Raw genomic sequence first — 26,444 nt, 5'->3', positions numbered from 1 at the left:
CTGCCCCCAGGCTCTGAGGCTGCTGTCTTTCTGAGTCGTGGTCCGAGCTGGTCTGGTTACCAAGCTTTGCTGGCCAGAGGCACAGCTTGCTCTATTTGTGCTGACAGTGTGCAATGGGACTTTCTGGATGTTGATTGTGTGACGGCCCTGAATTGTCTGAACCGTCTCAGTGCTTCTCCTGCCAACGTTGCGCTTCCCCTTTAATTCCCTATTAAATAGCCAGCATCAGCTGCATAGAAAAAAGGGTTGTGATGGTGGTGCGAATGAGGAAGTGTTCAACCCTCAGTTCCGAAAGGAGACACCTTAGTCTGGAATAGCTTGCAGCATGAAGGATCATCAAAAGTAGAACTAATACCGAAAAGTTTGTGCTGAGTTGTTGTTAGTACTCACTTCTGAAGACCCTTAGTCCAGCTTTTGAAGACACCAAATTAAATTTGTGATTAGTGACAGTGTTGCTAAGAGCCCTAAGCGTCAAGCTGAACTAACACCAGTTAGAGAGGTCACAGCGCCACAATGCTGCCTGCCACCCTAATGGAACATCTATGGGATAAAAATCAATGTCTCCTTTTAAAAAGTATTAGGTTCCTATCTTTCATTAGTGATTTTTTTTTTTTTTTTTGTACGAAATCTGCTTAGAACATTTCCCAATACTCATATTTTGTGTCTTAATGACTGTCTCAATGGTCTAGCTTGCCATCAGCTTTACACGTAATGAGTTAAAATATGTCTAATGTTTGTGGAAAGATATACAGAATAACTCCTGTGTGATCCATGATTAAATGATTGAGTCTATAAATATATACAAATGTATAAACAAATGAGTTATTTAAAATTTTTCAAAATATGAAATGTCACAATAAATGGTTCAACAACATCTTTCATATAGGCTACAGCTATAAATTGTGGCACTGTATAACGTCATGTACTATTTCTATATTTACATTTACATTTTAGTCATTTAGCAGACGCTCTTATCCAGAGCGACTTACAGTTAGTGAATACATATTTATATATATTTTTTTTATACTGGCCCCCCGTGTATTGTTTTTATCATTCCATGAATTCTACTCCATATTCCCATATGCAGCCTGTGTTTCCAGAGAAAGAACAGTCCTAGTCCATAGGCAACAGCAGCAGCATATACAAGTATTTATTTCAGCCCCTTTGCCCCAATGTGTAGAAATTAATTGAGTGGAAAAAAAAACTTCTGTTTAAGGTTGAAGTGGGTTATATGAGGCAGTGTAACAATTGTTTTCTGTTCACCACGGGCGATATATCCTTCATTCTGGCTTTCTCTCTCCTCCTCGCTCAGCAGCAGCCCCCCCCCCCCCCCCCATTTGGATGAATTGTTATATATCCTAGACAAGCCATTTTTGGTTTCTACAACCCCCACTCTCTTGCAGGAATAGGTTCCATTTGTGTGTATGTACAGATGTGAGTGTGTGTGTTAGTTTATCTAGGTTTATACAGTGTACATACAATTATAGGGAGCATGTCTGTATGAGGACGACACTTTTGATATGCCTACCATGCCTTTATAACCACATGAGATAGAGAGCAGAATTTTGATGATCTGTGTGCACATGCTTGTGTTAGCTTTTCATGTTGTGTATGTGCATGTCTGTGTGTGTGTCTGTGTGTGTGTGTGTGTGTGCGTGCGAACGCGTGTGTGTGTGTGTGTGTGTACAATGTGTAATAGGTTTACTGGGTGACATTGACATTAACACCAGTGTGTCTAGCAGCCAGAACACATTCAGCACCCCCCATGGGTTTTCCAGAAATGACTAATCTCCTGCACATTTTGTGTATAATATAAATCTATTCACCGTCGCAAACTTCCCTTTCATTTCAGCAAAGCCCCCCTAACCAACAACAAAAGAAGAATCAGGGCACTATTTTCGTCTGGAGTTAAGGCGGCGCTAGTGTCAAACGCATGTTAGTTTGCAATTACGTCATGTAAAAACTGCCACACTGGTCCTAACGCCAGGTTCGGCAATTTACCTGTCTTATACCAGGTCACTTGGGCTCAGATGGGCGTGGTGGAAATATTTGAGGTGTGTCCTTAAAAACATGATCCAAAGTGTTAATTTCAGGCAGCGCTGATAGGGATATTTAAGACCAACCAAAAGCTGGTTTTAGCGGTAATGCAGTTGGATATGGCATGAATTTTGACAGCGGAAACGCAGCCTATCCAGCCATGATGCACACTGCCCATATGCACATGGAACAATAGTAGCCTAATGTGCTTTTGGTGCCTGTATACTTTGTATTTGGGAACATAAAAAACTAATGTTTTTTCCCATTTCGTTTTATTTGTTTAAAAACCAAGCAAAGCCTCCCCTCCTCTCAATTAAGGCTTTTGTTGTCTGCCCAATGCAATCGCGAAGTATAGTCAAGACTGTCAATAAAGGGTTTGGCTCCTGAGACCGCTTGGAAATCAATCTTAATCACCAAAGCTTTATTAAAATATGAAGTTTGAGGCCTCCTGAGTGGCGCAGTGGTCTAAGGTACTGCACTGCAGTGCTTAAGGCGTCACTACAGACCCAGGTTCAATCCCAGGCTGTGTCACAGCCAGTCGTGACCGGGCAACCCATAAGGCGGCATATACAGTTGAAGTCGGAAGTTTACATACACCTTAGCCAAAAACATTTAAACTCAGTTTTTCACAATTCCTGACATTTAATCCTGGGAAAAATGCCCTGTCTTTGGTCAGTTAGGATCACCACTTTATTTTAAGAATGTGACATGTCAGAATAATAGTAGAGAGAATGATTTATTTCAGCTTTTATTTCTTTCATCACATTCCCAGTGGGTCAGAAGTTTACATACACTCAATTAGTATTTGATAGCATTGCCTTTAAATTGTTTAACTTGGGTCAAATGTTTCGGGTAGCCTTCCACAAGCTTCCCACAATAAGTTGGGTGAATTTTGGCCCATTCCTCCTGACAGAGCTGGTGTAACTGAGTCAGGTTTGTAGGCCTCCTTGCTCGCACACGCTTTTTCAGTTCTGCCCACAAATGTTCTATAGGATTGAGGTCAGGGTTTTGTGATGGCCACTCTAATACCTTGACTTTGTTGTCCTTAAGCCATTTTGCCACAACTTTGGAAGTATGCTTGGGGTCATTGTCCATTTGGAAGACCCATTTGCGACCAAGCTTTAACTTCCTGACTGATGTCTTGGGATGTTGCTTCAATATATCCACTTAATTTTCCTTCCTCATGATGCCATCTATTTTGTGAAGTGCACTAGTTCCTCCTGCGGCAAAGCACCCCACAGCATGATGCTGCCACCCCCATGCTTCACGGTTGGGATGGTGTTCTTCGGCTTGCAAGCGTACCCCTTTTTCCTCCAAACATAACGATGGTCATTATGGCCAAACAGTTCTATTTTTGTTTAATCAGACCAGAGGATATTTCTCCAAAAAGTACAACCTTTGTCCCCATGTGCAGTTACAAACCATAGTCTGGCTTTTTTATGGCGGTTTTGGAGCAGTGGCTTCTTCCTTGCTGAGCAGCCTTTCAGGTTATGTCGATATAGGACTCGTTTTACTGTGGATATAGATACTTTTGTACCTGTTTCCTCCAGCATCTTCACAAGGTCCTTTGCTGTTGTTCTGGGATTGATTTGCACTTTTCGCACCAAAGTACGTTCATCTCTAGGAGACAGAACACGTCTCCTTCCTGAGCGGTATGACGGCTGCGTGGTCCCATGGTGTTTATACTTGCGTACTATTGTTTGTACAGATGAACGTGGTACCTTCAGGCGTTTGGAAATTGCTCCCAAGGATGAACCAGACTTGTGGAGGTCTACAATTTTTTTCTGAGGTCAAGCAAAGAGGCACTGAGTTTGAAGGTAGGCCTTCAAATACATCCACAGGTACACCTCCAATTGACTCAAATTATGTCAATTAGCCTATTAGAAGCTTCTAAAGCCATGACATCATTTTCTGGAATTTTCCAAGCTGTTTAAAGGCACAGTCAACTTAATGTATGTAAACTTCTGACACACTTGAATTGTGATACAGTGAATTATAAGTCAAATAATCTGTCTGTAAACAATTGTTGGAACAATTACGTGTCATGCACAAAGTAGATGTCCTAACTGACTTGCCAAAACTATAGTTTGTTAACAAGAAATTTGTGGAGTGGTTGTAAAATGAGTTTTAATGAAATGTAAACTTCTGACTTCAACTGTAATTGGCCCAGTGTCGTCTGGGTCAGGGGAGGGTTTGGTTTCCTTGTCCCATCATGCTCTAGCCTGCAAGCTTACTTCGGTCGCCAGCTGGACGGTGTTTCCTCCGACACATTGGTGCGGCTGGCTTCCGGGTTAAGCAAGCAGTGTGGCTTGGCAGGGTCGTGTTTCGGAGGACGCATGGCTCTTTTTGGGCGTGCGTAAAACCTCGGTGAATACCGGTGAACCTAGTATTTAGAAGTTATCTGTAACCTGTAAAAATTGCTGGTTTTCCATTTAAGATGTTCAAAACCCAAGCCCTCCTTTAGGCCTACTATAACGAAAGGCTGGTTCAACAGCAATGCCTGTATTTTGTATCATGGCAAATTTATGATTTCATTATATTTTACATGTATTTATTGTTGTTGTTTAAAAAAAAACTGATTGCTTATTTTTCTTTTTTTATTACAACCAAACGTACTACAATGATTCACCTTCCTGGTTTTATGGTGACAACGTCCGTGGCACGCTTGCAATGCAACTACTGGACATGTGTGAATGTGATCAGATCTGTAAGTTGGTTCCAATTATGTTCATAAAACATAGTCCTATTTGGGATCAGTATAACGGTGAGGGGACATTCTCCCTTTCTATTTATACTGGATCTGTTTCCAGCTGTGAAAAGTTTGGATGTGCGTAAAACCCTCCATAGTCTGCATTGTTTTAATATTATATGCCCACGGGGAGAAATGACGGTGCCTGTAAGTGTGACAAAGCCTATTTAAAACAAGTTGTTGTTTCGTTTTGTTTAGAATTTTTTTAGGCCTTATCCATAATTAATTGAATCTTGCTTATTGACAATGTTTGGCATGTCCATGCTCAGCCATAATGCAATTTACAGTAGGCCTAGCCTCTATATCAGTGTGAATGCTATTGAAGCCATGCAATTACTTAGAACAATGCGGACTGCAAATGGGTTCAAGTTAACGTATTTAGCAAAGATAGGTCTACATTTTGTTATTTCGTTTCTGTAAGCCATTTAACAAACTATAACAGACGTTCATTGGAATTGGAGTTGATTCCACGGCAATACATAAAAGACCGTAAATACACATTCTGATTGGCCAGTGAGGGGCCAAGCCTCAACACACCCACAATTTGTTTATTCATCAAAACCCAGCCGATAATTGTGATATTGAAAATAGCAAAAATTTAGATTTACCTTTGCGTTAGGTTTGTTAAAATAGAGCCGTCAAAGTGAAATGGTGAGGAAAATAAAGGGACATGGCAAAAAGAAAGAGGAACCAGTGAAATACAAGCAACGTGAACAAAATGGAAGACCTAATCAGCCCAGTGTAAAGAACAAGGTTAACTCTGATATGGTGAAGAGTTATGGAACATGAGGCAGAGACAAACAGAAGAAACTACGGAAGAGAAAAGCAATGAAGAGAAGAGAGAGAACAGGATAACCCACAGTCAAACAATGTGAGTGTGAATGAATGGAGAGTATCCTCACTCCCTAATGGTTTCCCCTGTTGCCCGGAGCATAAGGATTTAACCTGTTTTCACCATTAAACTCCTCTTAAGTCACTCTTTCATGTTAAATATCATTCCTCTCTATATATCCCTGTCAGTATAAACAGTGTCTCCCAGCACACCACACAGTATAGAAGTTTATATAAACACTTGAACATTCTCTTTGAACTCTCCAGCTCGACTCATTAACACGGCTTTGAAGGCTGGTTGTGGGAACATTGGTATGGTTTGATTTTGCAGTTATTAAACATAATGCAGCAGCAAATTACTTATAAACTTCCTCTACACCCAGAGTTAATAATAAATGGAGCTGTATACACCACCGCCTCGGCAGCAGAGAGACAGTAAACAAGCAAAAAATGTCAGAGGTAGAAATTAAAACAAGTTACACGTAAGAAAGTTATATATACTGTATATAGATGGAGGAGGACAATTTAGGAATTAATCGCACCAATCAAATCAAATGTTATTCGTCACATGCTTCGTAAACAACAGGTGTAGACTAACAGTGAAATGCTTACTTACGGGCCCTTCCCAACAATGAAACAAGTGTTCAAGGCCAGCAGGAGGAGAGAGACGGGGAGACAAGCGAAGAGAAGAGAGCCTAACCCAGCTAGCACTACAGGGTCTGAGGAAACTGCCTTTCTACAGAGAACTGCCTCTTCCACGGGAACAGCTTTCTAGGAGGGGAGAGAGGATTACTGCAACCTCTTCAGAGAGAACGGGGAATATAGCAATATACTATATCCCAAAGTGCGATCCAAGGCATTTCACTCAGTCTATATCATGCATTTTACAGCTTCCCAGAAATAGAATATCATTCCGTACAACAATTCAACATGTATACCCTCTTTGACCCTGTGGTCAAGAAGAAAGAGAACCTGCTACCCTGCTATGACTGTGATGGAGCCAGAGTCCTCATGTAGATCATTAGAAAGAGATTCTGGTGAAGAGGAGAGAAACCGGCACTCGCTCCCTGAAGTGAGGGAGTTGAGGGTGAGAGACACTTGAGAGTCAGTCTAAAACTGCGTCCTTAGAGTCTCCACTTTGAGCTGGTTACTTTCAGGTCTGTGGGCTCTGCAGCCAGAATATTGCTCTGATTCATCCTCATTACAGCCAATTCTGACAAAATGAGTTGGAGGTCAAAAAGTGATCCAACTAAAAACAGAATAACAGATGCAAATCAGTTGGCAGATTTACCCACTGCTACAATGTCATTTCTCCTAACTAGACACAGAAATGATGTAGCATTGCCACAAGGTAGTGGGCTCTTGCTCTGTATTGTACAGTACAGTCACTGTAGTGAGACTGAATGCACTTCTCTGTTGTGTCAGAGAGAGGGCAGTGGGGCCTTAGTAGTGAAAGTCACTCAGTCATTAACATTAGGCCCAAGTCTCGTGCTGCTCCGGCCTCTGTCTCTCTCTGGCTCACTGGAGTGTACTGTAGCAGAGCAGAGGAGAGATCACACGCTAAGCAGCCACTGACTGTGTCATGCAAAGCCTAGCCTACTGTAGACTAGCATAACCCCCACCCCCCCAACAGCCTCTGTTTTCCCCTATGCTCCGCTCCTCACTGCACCCCTCCATCATCTTTGCATATTTTGAGGTGATGCTTCTCTCAGTGGGTGTGTGTGTGTCCCAGGGGTGCTGTATCAAACGCAGGATGAGTTCAGTTGCTTTAGTGCAGCTCCAGAGGTCACAGAGATAATGAATGACAAACGGAGCGAGGCAGTGGGGGCTCACGCACAGTCCCGCTTACATTTCAAAAAGCCCTGCCACCTCCCTCCCTCGCCCGCCAGTCTCTCTCTTCATCACATGGTGCTCATGTGGCCACCCAATGTTACAAGCCATCTCCCCCTCCCCCACATCAATGCTTTACGCTCTGCTCTCGCTCCCGCTCATTGATTCATTTGTATTGGTTGTAACACAGTGAGCTCAGAGACCTTACTGCATCACCGCAGGGTATTTCTGTCCATCATATTATGTCCACCCTTCATCTCCATGCTCCATGAATCACAGCCATGTTTATGTGCCTCATCACACAGACCCAGGAGAGGAGAGTGATGTAGAGGTGTGTGTTTGTGTGTGTGCGCGCATGTGTGTGTGTTTGTGTGTGTGTGCGTGTGTTTGTGTGTGCGTGCGTGTGTAATCAAGCCAATACAAAAATGCAAAATCAAGTCAAAGTCCTCAGCTTGATCGACACATTAAGGATTTCTCCAGTCGTCGGATGTTTCTCCCTCCCTCCCTCCCTCCCTCCCTCCCTCCCTCCCTCCCTCCCTCCCTCCCTCCCTCCCTCCCTCCCATCACAATAAAGAGGGATCCCCGTGGAGCTCCTCAGCATGACAACATGGTGATGGGGGAGGGCAACAAGTGGCAAATTAAATCAGGGGGAAAGTGCCGATAATGCACAGCTTTTGACAGGCTCTTACACATTCAACATCCACTTCCTCTACACCCTCCTCCTAAAATTAGCCCCAAATCCTGCTGTGGGATTTAAGTGGTGATAGCAGGGTCGGCATGAAAGGCTTACATGCTACTGAGTATTTCAGCGATCATGGCGAAGTAAGAGCAGAAAACTAATTACACTCAGCTTAAAGAGAAAACCATGGGTGAGCTGCTCACGTGAATACACTGTGAATTCTGGGAGAAAACACTAACGTGGGAACCCGCTGGTTCAGCCTATAGTAAACACAAACACATTATGATTCCGTCTATAGTAGCACAGCCATTACACATGATGCTTTGTTCTATAGTACACGATAGAACAGTATCATTCAATATGACTAGCTCGAGGGACTATGTCCATCAGATGAGTGTAGTACTAAGGCTAGATATATATGTATTACCTTATCAGTGTGTTAATATTCAAATTAAATACATATAGTGTTGTACCATATAGTACAATTGAATGCTGTTGTCTTGACAACCATACATCACTGGCTGTGAACTTGTAACCAGAAAGTTCTAGATTTTGACTCTATTCCTCAGTTTCTGCATAGGTGAATAAAGGAATAAGAAACAGAATGAAATAGGACAACGGCCTTCAGTGACAGAACAGCTTCAACGACTACCCTCCTTTACCCTAGCTGGAGGTTAGGAGTTATAGCCATGGTAACAGGGCTTTAAAAAAGATCACAAACAGATTGTTTTTATCTCCAACACATGCAGGTAATTCAAAAGGGAAACGTAGGCAGGCTGCTGCGTGAGCAGAGCCCCGAGTCAAATAAAAAATATATGAATCACAAAGCAGACGCACCAAGGGAAGAAGAGAGGAGACAATGGGGGGAGTTAATCGATTTACTGTCTTTACAAAACCCACAGTAGTTTAAAAGGCCTGTCTTGTCTATAAGTTTAAATAAAAAATATAAATATAGGGAGGAAACGTTTTTGCCTCTGGTGGTGTTGGGGCCTATACGGTATCAGTTGTCTGGTCATAATTTTACACTTGAGTTGGAGCAGGGGGAGAGTGATATCATGCGTGATGTCACTTCCTTCACAGAAAGAGAGACCAGTTTGTTTTGTCCTCTCTCCACATCTGGCCCTGCAATCTGGTGATATTAGCTGCTGTGTTGCTATCTGACTGCTACGCAACACACACACACTGTGTCTGCAACCCAGTCGCCGTCTCCTCGACCTCAACTATCTTCTCCTTAACATACATACAGAGATCTAAAATCAACAACACTCTCTATTCTCTTGAAAATACAAGTCTCCTTTGTGTTGGTAGAATACCAAGCAAACATTGGATTCTTCTCACCTTGATAGAAATGAAGAAGCCCCTCAGTGACTAAATTGCTAACGAACATAAAGGACAAAGCCATAGCATCGTCTCTGGACAACATAACTCTTCTTTGTGTTGGTAGAATATCAAATAAACATTGGAATCATCTCACCTAAGTGATTTCAATTTCTATCAACAACAAAAAAACAACACAAAGCCCAAAGCATTAAGTCTACTCTAGACCCTCAAGGTCATGTGATATGGGAGACAGTGCAGACAATGTGGTGTGGTGCGATGTGTAGCCTAGCGTCATGCAGCGCTCCCTGCATCCAGCCCAGCGTCCACTCCATTACAGCATTAGCAGCTAACGTTTTGACATTTGGCTTCATTATTATCAATGAGCAGAGGGGATTGAGCCACCGACATGCTGCATTAGCTTCCTTCATTTCACAGTTGCATGGCTGAAATCACGCATTAAGACATATCCAACATGGACTGACATGTTAGGAGGAGCGAGGAGCAGGCCACTGTGATTATTTAGGGGGTAGGAGGGGGGAATGGAAGGATATTGGCATTGAGTTCCAAGAGGGTTGTGGCATTTTCCTTCCATGCACCTAAACAAGAGAGCGTATTCCATTCGGGTTAATTAGCCTGTGGTAATGAAATTAGTCAGAGGCACTGCCACCTTCACTTAATAGAAATTGATCTGTGTTTGGGGGAGTTTATTAAAGCTCAGGAATAATGGGAAGAGGGTATGGGCGGAGTCCACATTAGAAGCTAATCATGAAAGGAGGTGGGTGGGTGATGGTTTGAGTCTGACCAGATCAATTGGAGTGTGTCAGTGTTGATCTGTCCATGGCTAGCTGGACCAGACCAGAGGGTCTCTGCTTTTACACAAGGAGAAGCCAGGGGATGCTAGTGCTACATAGTCTATGCTTAACCTGTGTGTATAACGCTCAATGACATCATACTTGATGATCTATAAAAATGATCTATACCTCAGGTGGATGTCTGGCCAACAGTCATGGGAAATGGCACTTGGATCACTTTTCCACAGCAGAGTTTTACACCAGTGCTTGGCCTTAAGAGTCTGAAGCCCAAAACAGTCTTGGGACATACCAAGACGTTTTTGGGGGAAGCATAGGGGAGTTGAGCTGAGCAGTAGAACAAGTAGAACTTGACAGAGGTGAGGTGAGAGAAGCAGTGGTGAGCTAATCACAGACAGACATCTCTCCTCTCCTCAGGTCCCCAAGCCAGATGCATTCTAGGGTGGTTGCTCATTTATCTAGCCGTCTGGCCAGCTCACCTGGAGTGATGGGGGAGACGTCAGAGAGGCAGGCTGCTATTTCACGGCCTGTTAAGCGCTAATGCCGCAACATGCCCTGTGCTCCAATTCTAGGGAACAGGGAGCATTACCGTCCAGTTCTCAAGGTTCTGTCCGTCTGGACTGTGAGCTTGGAGGGGGAGAGGGGAGGAGAGGAGATAGGAAGAAATTGTGAGGGAGGGATCGAGAGAGAGATTAATCGGGAGAGAGTGGTAGAGAGAGTGGGACAGCCCAGAGAAAGAGAGAGGAAGGAAGAGAGAGAGAGAGGGAGAAAGAGAGGGAGAGAGAGAGAGGTGGAAAGAGAGGGAAGAAGAGAGGGGAGCCGGCCTGCTGAGCCAGTGGTCTAGAGCAGACCAGACATCCACTCCCACCACGCACCGCTGCCTCTTACAGGCTCCTGAAGGCCCCTCACTCCCAGCCCCACTGCCTCCTTGACTCCCTTCTCCTCTCCTCACTGGAGCCACTGAGCACCACTAGCCTGAACCACCCACAACACTTGTGTACTATGTTCGCTAACTCAACCACACAGCTTCTAATAGGTCCTGGAGAGAGGAGAGCATTTAGATTTAACAGAGCAGTGTGAGGAGGCTGCTTATGTAGAGGCTGAAGACTCTGGAGGACATTGTGTGTGTGTGTGTGTGTGTGTGTGTGTGTGTGTGTGTGTGTGTGTGTGTGTGTGTGTGTGTGTGTGTGTGTGTATGTATGTGTGTGTGTGTGTGTGTGGGTGGTGTGTGTGTGTGTGTGTGTGTGTGTGTGTGTGTGTGTGTGTGTGTGTGTGTGTGTGTGTGTGTGTGTGTGTGTGTGTGTGTGTGTGTGTGTGTGTGTGTATGTGTGTGTGTATGTGTGTGTGTGTGTGTGTTCGTCTAGGCTGGTTTTACCCTGTCCTTCGGCTCTGCCGCTCTGAACACTACTGTTATCCCAATAAGGTTAAATGGTAGCTGTTATTTGTGCCTTACTATATATAATTCATTTTATTGGAGTTAATCTTTGGAGAACTACAGGAAAAATATATTCAGTGTGTGTGATAACTAATCTAACCAGCCAATCCCTACATGGCAGGCTCTCCTGGAGAGAGTCCCCCTGCCCTGACTGTACTGTACCATACTATACTATACTGTACTGTGGTGTCCCAGTGCTGAAGGCTAAGGTCAAGCCATTTATTTGTGTTTACAGTAAACAGAGCTGAAGATGACTGATGGGTCACAGATCCTGTCCTGGGCTGGGCTGTAGAGCAACTGATGGATCACACATCCTCTATGTCTGTTAGGGGGCTGCACGGGATCACACCTGTGGGGGCGGCCGCACTAAAACACACGCACGCCAAAAGCACGCACGCACCCAAACACACACACAGTTTGCTAATATGGGTGATTGTTAATGGGACAATTGATGGCTACAGCCATCAAACTAGTAGTAGTAGTTTAAAGGACAATAAATAAACAAAAACGTGGTACTGTCACGGATCCCCCCGGTACTGCTGCTCATTCCGTTCACCAGTTCACACTGCTGCCATGTGACTACGTTCACCGGCTTTCTAGGCGTCACTGACCTGGATCATTAGCACCAACCCCGGACTGTCTTGTCTCATTACGCACACCTGGTTCCCATTCCCCCTGATTAGGCTGTGTATATATGTGCCCTCTGTTCCCCATTGTCCTTGTCGATTATTGTCCCATGTCCGTTGGTCTCGTGAGTACTGTGTATTGTGCTCTTGGTATTACGGGTCTCGTCCCGTGTATTGTTTAGAGGTTTACGCCTCGCTTTGGGTTACATCCCTGTGTAATACACTGCTCAAAAAAATAAAGGGAACACTTAAACAACATAATGTAACTCCAAGTCAATCACACTTCTGTGAAATCAAACTGTCCACTTAGGAAGCAACACTGATTGACAATAAATTTCACATGCTGTTGTGCAAATGGAATAGACAACAGGTGGAAATTATAGGCAATTAGCAAGACACCCCCAATAAAGGACTGGTTTTGCAGGTGGTGACCACAGACCACTTCTCAATTCCTATGCTTCCTGGCTGATGTTTTGGTCACTTTTAAATGCTGGCGGTGCTTTCACTCTAGTGGTAGCATGAGACGGAGTCTACAACCCACACAAGTGGCTCAGGTAGTGCAGCTCATCCAGGATGGCACATCAATGCGAGCTGTGGCAAGAAGGTTTGCTGTGTCTGTCAGCGTAGTGTCCAGAGCATGGAGGCGCTACCAGGAGACAGGCTAGTACATCAGGAGACGTGGAGGAGGCCGTAGGAGGGCAACAACCCAGCAGCAGGACTGCTACCTCCGCCTTTGTGCAAGGAGGAGCAGGAGGAGCACTGCCAGAGCCCTGCAAAATGACCTCCAGCAGGCCACAAATGTGCATGTGTCTGCTCAAACGGTCAGAAATAGACTCCATGAGGGTGGTATGAGGGCCCGACGTCCACAGGTGGGGGTTGTGCTTACAGCTCAACACCGTGCAGGACGTTTGGCATTTGCCAGAGAACACCAAGATTGGCAAATTCGCCACTGGCGCCCTGTGCTCTACACTGAGCACATGTGACAGATGTGACAGAGTCTGGAGACGCCATGGAGAACGTTCTGCTGCCTGCAACATCCTCCAGCATGACCGGTTTGGCGGTGGGTCAGTCATGGTGTGGGGTGGCATTTCTTTGGGGGGCCACACAGCCCTCCATGTGCTCGCCAGAGGTAGCCTGACTGCCATTAGGTACCGAGATGAGATCCTCAGACCCCTTGTGAGACCATATGCTGGTGCGGTTGGCCCTGGGTTCCTCCTAATGCAAGACAATGCTAGACCTCATGTGGCTGGAGTGTGTCAGCAGTTCCTGCAAGAGGAAGGCATTGATGCTATGGACTGGCCCGCCCGTTCCCCAGACCTGAATCCAATTGAGCACATCTGGGACATCATGTCTCGCTCCATCCACCAATGCCACGTTACACCACAGACTGTCCAGCAGTTGGCGGATGCTTTAGTCCAGGTCTGGGAGGAGATCCCTCAGGAGACTATCCGCCACCTCATCAGGAGCATGCCCAGGCGTTGTAGGGAGGTCATACAGGCACGTGGAGGCCACACACACTACTGAGCCTCATTTTGACTTGTTTTAAGGACATTACATCAAAGTTGGATCAGCCTGTAGTGTGGTTTTCCACTTTAATTTTGAGGGTGACTCCAAATCCAGACCTCCATGGGTTGATACATTTGATTTCCATTGATAATTTTTGTGTGATTTTGTTGTCAGCACATTCAGCTATGTAAATAAAAAAGTATTTAATAAGATTATTTCATTCATTCAGATCTAGGATGTGTTATTTTAGTGTTCCCTTTATTTTTTTGAGCAGTGTATATATATATATATATACGTGTTTGTTTTGGGCTTCGTCCCAGTCGTTGTTCATGACGTACCTTGTGTTGGGTGGAGAAAATAAAACCCCTATTACATATTCCTGCGCCTGTCTTCAAATCCTTATACAACGTGACAGGTACACATAAACGTTATAAACATATGGTTCTATTTATCCTTATCGCATCAATTCAGGCAATTTATCGCGATATGGATGTTTGTCCATATCACCCAGCTCTAACACACACACACACACACACACACACACTGACACACAGACACACAGACACACAGACACACACACACACACACTGACACACACACACACACACACACACACACACACTGACACACACACACACACCATGACTCAGGTTAAATATGCCTGGGAGATACACATGGTGTACTCTGTACATGTTGAAATGGTGTGACAGCAGTGTTCCCTGTGGTTCTACAGGCCCTGAATCCACCTTCACTCCTGGAGATACCTCCTATGCCCATAGCATTTAGCCTGAAGCAGTTTTCCATAGGAAATCCCAGGGAGAGGTGTCAGAGGAGTAGTGTCCTCTGCTGTATCTTCTCTACCATCTCTCACACATAGCAGTAGTGTGAACAGTCACATGGCAGCAGTGTGAACAGTCACATGGCAGCAGTGTGAACAGTCACATGGCAGCAGTGTGAACAGTCACATGGCAGCAGTGTGAACAGTCACATGGCAGCAGTGTGAACAGTCACATGGCAGCAGTGTGAACAGTCACATAGCAGCAGTGTGAACAGTCACATGGCAGCAGTGTGAACAGTCACATGGCAGCAGTGTGAACAGTCACATGGCAGCAGTGTGAACAGTCACATGGCAGCAGTGTGAACAGTCACATGGCAGCAGTGTGAACAGTCACATGGCAGCAGTGTGAACAGACACATGGCAGCAGTGTGAACAGACACATGGCAGCAGTGTGAGCAGTCACATGGCAGCAGTGTGAACAGTCACATGGCAGTAGTGTGAACAGTCACATGGCAGCAGTGTGAACAGTCACATGGCAGCAGTGTGAACAGTCACATGGCAGCAGTGTGAACAGGCACATGGCAGCAGTGTGAACAGTCACATGGCAGCAGTGTGAACAGACACATGGCAGCAGTGTGAACAGTCACATGGCAGCAGTGTGAACAGTCACATGGCAGCAGTGTGAACAGTCACATGGCAGCAGTGTGAACAGACACATGGCAGCAGTGTGAACAGACACATGGCAGCAGTGTGAACAGACACATGGCAGCAGTGTGAACAGTCACATGGCAGCAGTGTGAACAGTCACATGGCAGCAGTGTGAACAGTCACATGGCAGCAGTGTGAACAGACACATGGCAGCAGTGTGAACAGTCACATGGCAGCAGTGTGAACAGTCACATGGCAGCAGTGTGAACAGTGGGACTCCAGAAAGAGAAGTGTGTTTGGGAATCACAGCTGCTTTATCTGCATAATGCGACCTCCATCTGGAGTTTAAATATTTGTCACATGCGCCGAATACAACGGTTGTATACTTAACCGTGAAAGGCTTGCTTATGAGCCCTTCCCAATGATGCAGAGTAAAAAATATATATTTTAAAAAATTGTAACACAAGAGGAATAAAATAAAATACACAAGAATGGAGGTATATACAGGGAGTACCAGTACCAGATAAATGTGCAGAGGTACGAGGTATTTGAGGTAGATATGTACAAGAAGGCAGGGTAAAGTGGCATCAGGATAAATAATAATAAGAGTAAAATAAAGAACAGAGTGTTTGTGTTGTCGGTATGCGAGTGTGTGTGTGTTTGTGTTGTCGTCGGTATACATGGGTGTGTTATGTGTGTGTGCGTATGTAGTTTATGTGAATGTGTGTGGGTTTTGTGTGAGAGTGTCTAGTGTGTGTGTGTCAGTGTGTATATAGTGTGTGTATACACACACTGTTTCATGACACACACCAGGTGAATCCAGGTGAAAGCTATGATCCCTTATTGATGTCACCTATTACATCCACTTCAATCAGTGTAGATGAAGGGGAGGAGACATGTTAAAGAAGGAGATTTAAGCCTTGAGACAATTGAAACATGGATTGTGTATGTGTGCCATTCAGAGGGTGAATATCACACATACACAATGTATGTGTGCCATTCGTTTTCCCCTGATTCATTTCCATTACTCAAAGCCCCGAAAGGAGCAGTATGATAATGGCAGCCTGGTGGCTTCAAAGGTTCTTATTGGTCAAGACATAGCATCACCTATCCAGGGTTTATATATGACATTGGTTCAGTCCTAGAATCCCCAGCTTGGAGAGGACTACGGTGTTGAACGCTGAGCTGTAGTTTATGAACAGCATTCTCACATAGTAATTCCCCCTCTTGTCCAGGTGGGAGAAGGCAGTGTGAAGTGCAATTGAGGTTGCGTCATCTGTGGATCTGTTGGGGCGGTATGCGAATTGGAGTGGGTCCAGGGTGGCTGGAAGGACACTTCATAATTACAGATGCTACATTTAGACAGGTTACCTGGGTGTTCTTGGGAACAGGGACAACTGTGGTCAGCTTGAAACATTTTGAGATTACAGACTGGGACAAGGAGAGATTGAAAATGTCCATGACGACACTTGCCAGCTGGTCTGCTCATGCTTTGAGAACGTGCCCTGGTATTCCGTCTAGCCCGGCGGCTTTGCGAGTGTTAACATGTTTACAAATTTTACATTGGCCATGGAGAGCGAGATTACACAGTCATCCGGAACAACAGGGGCTTTCACGCAAGACTCAGTGTTGTATTCCTCGAAGCGAGCATAAAAGGCATTTAGCTTGTTTGGGAGTTCTGTATCACTGGGCATCTCATGGCTGGGTTTCCCTTTGTTATCATCTGCAAGCCCTGCTACCTACGACGAACATCAGAGCCGGTGTCATAGGATTCCACCTTCCGCCTATATTGTCCTTTTGCATGTTTGATGTCTCGACAGAGGTCGTAGCAGACTTTCTTGTATGCGTCCATGTTCGTGTCCCGTTTCTTGTAAGCGGTAGCTCTTTAGCCCAGCATGGATATTGCCTGTAATCCATGGTCTTAACTACTGTATGTGTTCTCTATCCCAGGCATTATGGAAGAAACATGTAAGACCCAAATGCATGTCCAGAACAAGTTATCAGAGAGAGGCACGTCCAGACACAGACAACATTTAGTTATTTCCCCTGATTGACAGTCTTGTAGAACAGAACAAACACAGAGCAGGAACCCTATGTGGACAGTCTGGGGTTTGTCTCTGTCACCCACGGCACCCTTCACACCCTGAGGTGTGTGTGTGTGTGAGTGTGTGCTTGTGTGTAGATGGACACACCCATCCTTTACCCCCTACCCATCCACACTCCTGTGCCTCTGGCACCAATGCCTAGGACTAAGCCTGCAAGTGAAACAAAACCAGAAAATAAAAAATGCTGCACTATAAAAAAAAAAAGGAAGTGAGTCTGGCACTAGAGGCCTGGGAGACGCTCCTTTTCATGTGTGTCACTGCTGATAAATCAACCATGGTGCCAGCACTGCACCACTAACCCAGGCTGGGCCGGGGTGAACCCGGTTGGGACTGGGCCTGTGTGGTGCCTGCTGGTTAGGGGGCAAGGGGGCATAGAGGGGACTGAGTAGAAGGGCAGGATGCGGGGTTGGGATCAGCATGGTGTGTACTAGCTAGTGAGGGAGGAGAGAAGATGAATGTAGGCTCTATAGAGCAAAGGCAACATTCTGCGCCTTAATAAGGTACAAACAATCGGTTCCACTCTGCTGCCTTCCCAGGGAACAGCTATTGTTGTGCTGCATGTTTCCCTGCTCCACGTGGCTCCTGGGAGATAGCAGGGCTAGGACCCAATTTCAGCATGTACCTTGGCTGTCTCTCCCTTACAGCCAGGGGAGGACAACTCCATCCCTCCATCCCTGTTCCTTACCTCCACTCCCTGAACTTTGAGTTTCATGTGATCCTCCCGCGTGGTCTTCCCATCTTTCCTCTTCTTCCAGCAGTAGCCATCCTTTCTGTACTTCACCTTCTTCCTGTTGTACAAGATCATCGAGCCATTCTGTGGCCTGGATCACAGACAGACAGACAGACACACAGAGAGAGAAAGAGAGAGCGAGAGAGAGAGAGAGAGAGAGAGAGAGAGAGAGAGAGAGAGAGAGAGAGAGAGAGAGAGAGAGAGAGAGAGAGAGAGAGAGAGAGAGAGAGAGAGAGAGAGAGAGAGAGAGAGAGAGAGAGAGAGAGAGAGAGAGAGAGAGAGAATTTATTAATTCAAAGCCACTGCTGTGGGACTCATTTTAGAGATGTACAAAGTCTCGACACAAGTCTACTGCGAGGCAGAAATGCACCAGTGACTTTAGATGACAAGACTTCTTTATGATGTTTTTCTGCATTCCAATTCACAGTTTGACAATGAACAAAGGAAACCTTCAGCATACATTTCTCCCAATGAAAGTGACACTTCTACCACAGAGTAAATTACACGTAGAAGCGGTGTGTGCGTGTGTGCATATGTGCATGCATGCGTGTGTGTGTGAGTGCATGAATGCCTGTGTGTGTGTGTGTGTGTGTGTGTGTGCGTACGTGTACACGTGCGTGTGTATAAAGGCTGAGGCAACTTTCTTATATCACATTAGTTGTGATGGTGTGTGTAAAGTCCCTTGGGGGAAGAAGAGATCTTCCCTCACATTCCATTCATAACTCATCCTCCCTTCATCAGACCACAGCCTCTTCCTTCATAATGATACAATATAATGATATCATGTAACTATTTGATGATAATATGCCTTTCCAGCTCCATTTATCAGACAGGGGGTGTTTGGAGTACAGTGTTAAAACATTAACAGCAAGAAGCAGGCTATCATTCATGAAACATTATTGAGTTACTCAACAATTAGTGAGAAGTTTAACACGGCTATCATGTGCTTGGCTGACCAACCACTTGTCAGGGCTCTTTATCTAGAATTCATAAACATTCTGTACACACACACACACATACACACGAATACACACACAAGAATGCACACACTCTCTCTCTCTCTCTCTCACACACACACACACACACACACACACACACACACACACACACACACACACACACACACACACAGCTGCCATGTTCTGGAGCAATCCCAAATGAGTGCAGGTTGTTGTCTCAGTGCTGGGTCTGCCTCTGTTGGGTGCTTAGCCACCCTCACCCCATCCTAGCAGCTGTTCAGGCTTGTTAGCCCCATACTCACTGCACAAAAGCTACAGTTAAGAGTGCAATCGCACAGTCACTTCTCTCGCCTCTTTTCAAATAAACAAACACAAACAAACGCTCAAAACTCTCTACAAATAAAAAAAATACCTTGCTACTTTCCGATGCTACTTTTTTTCTTTTTTTTTTTACTGTTTTGCATTGGTTTGGTGTTGTTGTTTTGTAGTTACACTTTTGTCATGGTTTTATTTATAACGGTGCATGCATCATTTTCCATGGTTGCTCCCGGGACCTGGTTCCTGTTTATCTTGCTATTGCTCATCAATCATCTCCCTTCCCAGGACGTATCTCAGGGGCCAATGGAGAGGGAGGGAGGGGAGAGAGAGAGGGAGGGGGGAAATGAAGGAGGGGTCCCACTAGTCCCACTCTGTGGCCCCTGACAGCACCTTCTAATGAGAGACGTCACTCAAACCCTGCCATCCTCAATCCCTCGCTTTCTTTCTATTTTTCTCTCTCTCCTTCTCCTCCTCCTCCTCCTCTCACCACCAGTCGGTTGGAGCTAGAGATGGGCGCCAGGGAATTACCTTCCTCTCCTCCCTCTCCCTCTCTCTCTCTCTCTCTCTCTCTCTCGCTTCATCAGTCTCCAGATCCCTCACTTTCCCTCTTCCTAACTCTCCTCTCTCATTCCGTCATTCCATCGTTCATCCCCCTTTCACTATTACTATCTGCAAACTGGGAGCTCCATTCCTTCATGTCTTCTACCGTCCATTTACAAATGTGGGATTTTGATGGGGTTTAGTCCTCTGATAAAACTACTCTCTGGAGGAAACTAAGATAAATCGATGTTTCTCTGGCTTATGGCATGTTCTCTATCCCCCGTGTCCATATGGACATCAGCATAGTTGATGACTGGAGTACAATTCTTTGAACAAAGAATCGCTAAGTATTGTGCAACTATAGGATAATGAACAGTATATGATGATTTAAGCCTCTTGTGACAAATGTCATCTGAAGGTCCCCTGGCTGTCTAGAAGACTATTGCAGACATCAGCACTCTGTCGAGGCAATCAAACAATATGATCTCTTTTTAATTAATGCCCAGACACACTGGTCAAACGGCTTCTGTATGGGCATGCTGTTTGTTTCTATGGAGATACATTCTCTGTTTGTCCTTCAAAAATACAGGAACCGTGCATCTTAGAATGTAGCCTCCACATTAGACTAAAAGATGGGATGGGAAGAGATAAGGTAGACAATCAAATGTCTGATCTCCTCAAGAGCATTGGAAATTGGGGTGAGGCTTTTGTGTCAGAGGCCACGCACCTTTTTTATCAGCGCTGTGAAAAGTTATCCACTCAGCTTTTTTTAGTGAGGCAGTGTTAGGAAGATGCTGTTTTCAATTCAAGGCAGTCTGGTCTGTACTCTGTACCCAGAGGATAGACATGCTGGACAGAGCCTTAGATTCCTCTACTATCTGAAGTAGCTATGTCTGAAGCACAGTCCTGAAAAGGCACATTTTGCAAAGAAATAGGTTCTCCATCCCTCGTCCTTCCTTCCTCCCTCTCCCTCTCTCTCTGCTCATCTCCTACCTCTCTGTAAACTTAGGCATTTCAATTAATCTTATCAGAATTACACATATTTATACATGGAGGGGAAATGCTAACTGCTCTGTTATCAAAGCATTGTGACAGAAGCCTAAACGTGCCTGATTATTATGGATATACAGCACCGTCCAAGACACACACGCGCACAGACACACACATGCATGCACACACACACCTTTCAGTGGTGTGAGGTGTATGGGCCGATAATAAGCTTTACCCTGTGGATGGCGTACAGCCTGCCCAGTCCTTGAGGAATCATTCATTTACAGAGGTAATGGCATTCGCTCAATCAGGTTTGTTCATTAAGAAAAAGTGGGCGAGGGAGAGGGAGAGATATGAGAGAGGCAGGGAGGGACTGTGTCTGCTGCTGAGCATCCACAATGAACCTGGAGGAGAGGAGAGGAGCCTGGCCCTGAGTGATTGACTGACAGTAGCTCAGAGAGGCTCAGGAGCTCAGTTCCACAGCCATAGGTCCAAAGGAACCAAGTCCCCTCCGCCAGACAGACAGAGAGAAAGACTCAGACTTCTCCTATCTGCCCAGTAGAGGGAACTAGTTGTGTTTGGGGCTGATCCACATGATCAACTCTGTTGAATTCTCCTCAACACTGCTGGAGAATCACAACAAACCAGCTTCAGAAGAAGAAGAAGCTACAGGTAGAACTCGCCCACGCTTGATGCGTTTGTGTCAATAGCGTAGTGGAGAATGAAACATTTTGTCTTGGTGTAAACAGTGTTCTTGCTGTAATAGGAGAGCTCCTGCTACCCCCCCCCCTAACACTGGCCCTATTCTCCAGGACACCCTCCTAACACTGGCCCTATTCTCCAGGACACCCTCCTAACACTGGCCCTATTCTCCAGGACACCCTCCTAACGCTGGCCCTATTCTCCAGGACACCCTCCTAACACTGGCCCTATTCTCCAGGACACCCTCCTAACACTGGCCCTATTCTCCAGGACACCCCCCTAACACTGGCCCTATTCTCCAGGACACCCTCTTAACACTGGCCCTAATCTCCAGGACACCCTCTTAACACTGGCCCTATTCTACAGGACAACCTCTTAACACTGGCCCTATTCTCCAGGACACCCTCCTAACACTGGCCCTATTCCCCAGGACACCCTCCTAACACTGGCCCTATTCCCCAGGACACCCTCCAAACACTGGCCCTATTCCCCAGGACACCCTCCTAACACTGGCCCTATTCCTCAGGACACCCTCCTAACACTGGCCCTATTCCCCAGGACACCCTCCTAACACTGGCCCTATTCCCCAGGACACCCTCCTAACACTGGCCCTATTCCCCAGGACACCCTCCAAACACTGGCCCTATTCCCCAGGACACCCTCCTAACACTGGCCCTATTCCTCAGGACACCCTCCTAACACTGGCCCTATTCCCCAGGACACCCTCCTAACACTGGCCCTATTCCCCAGGACACCCTCCTAACACTGGCCCTATTCCCCAGGACACCCTCCTAACAATGGCCCTATTCTCCAGGACACCCTCCTAACACTGGCCCTATTCTCCTGGACACCCTCCTAACACTGGCCCTATTCCCCAGGACACCCTCCTAACACTGGCCCTATTCCCCAGGACACCCTCCTAACACTGGCCCTATTCCCCAGGACACCCTCCTAACACTGGCCCTATTCACCTGGACACCCTCCTAACATTGGCCCTATTCCCCAGGACACCCAGCCCTTTGATTAATACCACACTCTGGGTTTTTCTCTCTCTACAAACCATCAGGCCTCGAGAGGAAAGGTAGAGATGAGGCGTCTTTGAAGATCAGGGGGGTGAGCTGGTTGGGGCCGTGGAGGCACAGGAGGGAGAGGAGGGAGGCACAGTGGAGGCAGAGGAGGGAGGCAACCCCTGCTGTTATTAATTACCCATCAGAGACCTCAGCTGTCACAGTCCTACAACACCACCACCATGTCACCAAACAACACACACGTCCAGTATACTAATGTGGACACACAGGCCTACTACTGGAGACATATACAGTACACACACACACACACACACACACACACACACACACACACACACACACACACACACACACACACACACACACAAACTGTGGAAACACAGGTCTACTACTGACCCGCACATTTACAGTCCATCTAAAAACATGCTAAGACCTAGTGAGGATATACATGTACACGCCAACACGTGTTACCCCCACAACCCTGTAGCTGCAACCACCTAGCAACCACCTAGTAACACCCTGCTCCCTCCAGGGATGATAATAGTAGTGATAGCTGCTGAGACGAGACATCAATACACACCTATGCTGCTCATTACACCGTGTGTCAAGCATCCACCACACGTGTTCACACACACACACACACACACACACACACTATGATTGGGCGATATCCAGATTTTCATACTTTCATACCGTTCCTGTACCATACCTTATGTTATTATACCGGCAGTGCACACAAGGGGCGCTATTTCTTTATTTGAAACACAAAACAAATTTAGGCAGCAGGGATCTTGATCCACACACACACATTTCGCGTCCCGGTGATGCACACGGAGCTGTCAAAACTGCACAGAGCCACTTCTACATGTAATATAATTACAATTCAAGAGGTGTTCTCTATTAGACGCCACCTCATCTCTCCCCTGTCTGTCTAAATAGAGAGGTGTTAGGCTGCCTCGTACAGTGGTAACGTAGCGTAGCGTAGCCAAGGTGCATCACGTGCAATTGATGACTCTGTGATAAGCCTGCCCCTTCAGCCCCTGGCAGAGTGGAGCACACATCAGGAAGTGGGGCGTGCGCTAAAACTACTTTAAATGTAAATCTGCGACGCACAGCATTCGGATTGAGATTCATCGCACCCCAATCTCTCCCTCCGCCACCAGCACTCTCTCCCCCGCTCACGTTCCCACGCCGACGCACGGCGGAGCAGTGACTCTCTGAATCCCGGTCGGGCCCAGGGTACGTACCCCTCAGACTGTCAATGAGGAACCAGGAAGAGTGAGTTAGGTCATCATCCCATTGCCTACACAAGCATGACATGACACCACTACACCGCCTGGCGCAGCGCTCGTATGGAGCTCCCAGTCTAGCTTTCATTACCATTCTGTTCTCTATCTATGCATTATAATGATGTGAATGTGTAATTACATTCCCATGGTAATGAATCAGGTAGAAAGGTCATAGCAGTACAGGTCAAACTGGTAGAGAAGTTTTATGAGTGAACGTTTGTCAAACACTGTATCATGTCCTGATTATGTTGGCATTTATAATAACACAATGTGTACCTAGTCTGGTCTACCAGCCTATCACAGAGGGTGATTGTTGGACCCGTGAGTATTGATTTGGGAGCCAGGTATAGAAGAGTTTGTTACTCCCTCTCACTCTCTCTCTCTCTCTCTCTCTCTCTCTCTCTCTCTCTCTCTCATCCCTTTTCTCGCCCTTTCTAGCTTTTTCTCTCTCTCTCGCTCCCTCCCTACCCTCTCCCCCTCTCTCCCTTCCCCCCTCGCTCTCTCTCTCTCCTCTCTCTCGCTCTCCCCTCTCTCTCCTCTCCTCTCTCTCTCTCTCTCTCTCTCTCTCTCTCTCTCTCTCTCTCTCTCTCTGTCTCCTCCACTCTCTCTTTCTCCTTCTATCTCTGCTGCCTGCCAGTGAACTGCCACACAACTCAGGCCTCTGCCTTCCAGCCACAAAACAGATGGTCCCAGAACACTTATCTCAATGGGAAAATCACAGACAATTTAAAAATAATATAAATGACGCTCTGTGTAGCTACACGTCTGTGCCTCTGTCCCTATAAGGCCTACAAGAGTGGATAAGAAGAGGGGGGGGGGGGGGGGTGGATGGAGCAGGGTGTCCATTCCCTTATCTCCCTCCCAGCAGCCCTGCAGAGTGAGAGAGAGGGCTGATGACTGGGGGTGATGCAGGGCTGATAGTGGCTAAGCTCGTTTCATGCACGTTTCAGCCCATTCAGGAAGGCAGGCTGCTAGCGTACGTACGTACGTATGGCACACTGGCCAAACTAAGAGCTCTCTCTGAGCCTCCAGTCCCTACACTAGAGGACAGGGTTCCCACATCATTTACAAACATCCATGTCCAACAGGAATTATTTCTGGACTGGAGTACCATGAGCTGTGCATTGTTTACATACAGCATATAGATTGGCCTGCACAATGTGCAGAGGCTAATATGCAGTATGAATATATGAATGGATGAGTTGTCAAGCTTATGGCAGTACAATATGTCAGTTCATGTTTCTGGCAATGTGTGTGCAGCATGTGTGTGTTGTGTTCGCATGCATTACTTATACATTTCGCCTTACGCTTTCAACGTCTATTCATGTAGTCTTCTCACGTTTCCCTCTTCTGTACATGTGTGCATGGGCATATGCACAGCATTATGTTTCTGATTTATACTTTCCTATATCCAGCTGCTACTCTTCTCTAACAGTGGTACATGGATCCAGTGGAACTGAGTGAGTGAGAAGGAGAACGAGGTCAGTGTGACGCCAACTGACTGGCTCAACTCACACTGTGTGAGAGTTCTTCTGTAGACTTAAGTCCCGCAGAAACACAGCACAGCCTTATTATGCATGGTGTAGAGAGGATGCGTTTGTCCCCTTCAATAAGGCATGGGCTGCAGAGAATATCATAATGTCATTTTATATAGTAGAGATACACTACATGACCAAAAGTATGTGGACACCTGCTCGTCGAACATCTCATTCCAAAATCGAAGCGGGGAGAACAGGCCATGGCTCGAGTGGCTGGGGTCCTTGATTATCTTCTTGGTTTGCCTGCGACACCTGGTGTTGTAGTTGTCCTGGAGGGCAGGCAGTGAGCACCCAATGGTGCGTTCAGCTGAGCGTACCACCCTCTGTAACGCCTTGCGGTCCATGGCGGTGGAGTTGCCGTACCAAGCTGTGATGCAGCCCGACAGTATGCTCTCAATGGTGCCTCTGTAGAACACTGTGAGGGCCCTCTGGGACAGGCCAAATTTCTTCAGCATCCTGAGGTTGAAGAGTCGCTGTCGTGCCTTCTTCACCACAGTGTCCGTGTGGTTTAACCATTTCAGCTTCTCGTTGATGTACACGCCGAGGAACTTGACATTTTTTACCGTCTCCACGGCAGCCCCGTTGATGAGGATGCGGGCGTGCCCAGTCTAGTTCCTCCCAAAGTCCACAATCAGCTCCTTTGTTTTGCTGACGTTGACGGAGAGGTTGTTTACCTAGCACCACGCCATCAGAGTGCCTACCTCCTCCCTGTAGGCCGTCTCGTTGTTGTTGGTATTCAGGCCTACTACTGGCGTGTCGTCAGCGAGCTTGATGATGGAGTTGGAACTGTGTGAGGTCACGCAGTCGTGGGTATACAGGGAGTACAGGAGGGGACTGAGGACGCACCCTTGTGGGGCCCCCGTGTTGAGAATCAGTGTCAAGTGAGGTAATGTTGCCTACCTTCACCACCTGGGGGCGGCCCGTCTAAGGTCCAGGGCCCAGTTGTATAGGGAGGAGATCAGACCCAGGGCCGTGAGCTTTGTGGTGAGCTTAGAGG

General features: G+C 46.3%; 1 protein-coding gene across 1 annotated transcript in view; it reads right to left on the bottom strand.

Annotated features, from left to right (window-relative positions):
• camta1a (calmodulin binding transcription activator 1a) overlaps nt 1–26,444 on the bottom strand; it is a gene marked incomplete at its 3' end in the record, with an annotated part of 435,119 nt that overhangs the window by 177,817 nt on the left and 230,858 nt on the right. The window contains exon 5 of the mRNA XM_084187479.1: nt 18,039–18,174. Within this exon, the coding sequence (XP_084043605.1) occupies nt 18,039–18,174 (136 nt within the window). The remainder of the gene's footprint in view (nt 1–18,038; nt 18,175–26,444) is intronic.

This window comes from Coregonus lavaretus (assembly GCF_964263955.1).
Source record: "Coregonus lavaretus genome assembly, chromosome: 22".
Classification (NCBI taxonomy): domain Eukaryota; kingdom Metazoa; phylum Chordata; class Actinopteri; order Salmoniformes; family Salmonidae; genus Coregonus; species Coregonus lavaretus.
Note: the sequence above shows the minus strand (reverse complement) of the source record. Positions and strands in the feature narration are given on the sequence as shown.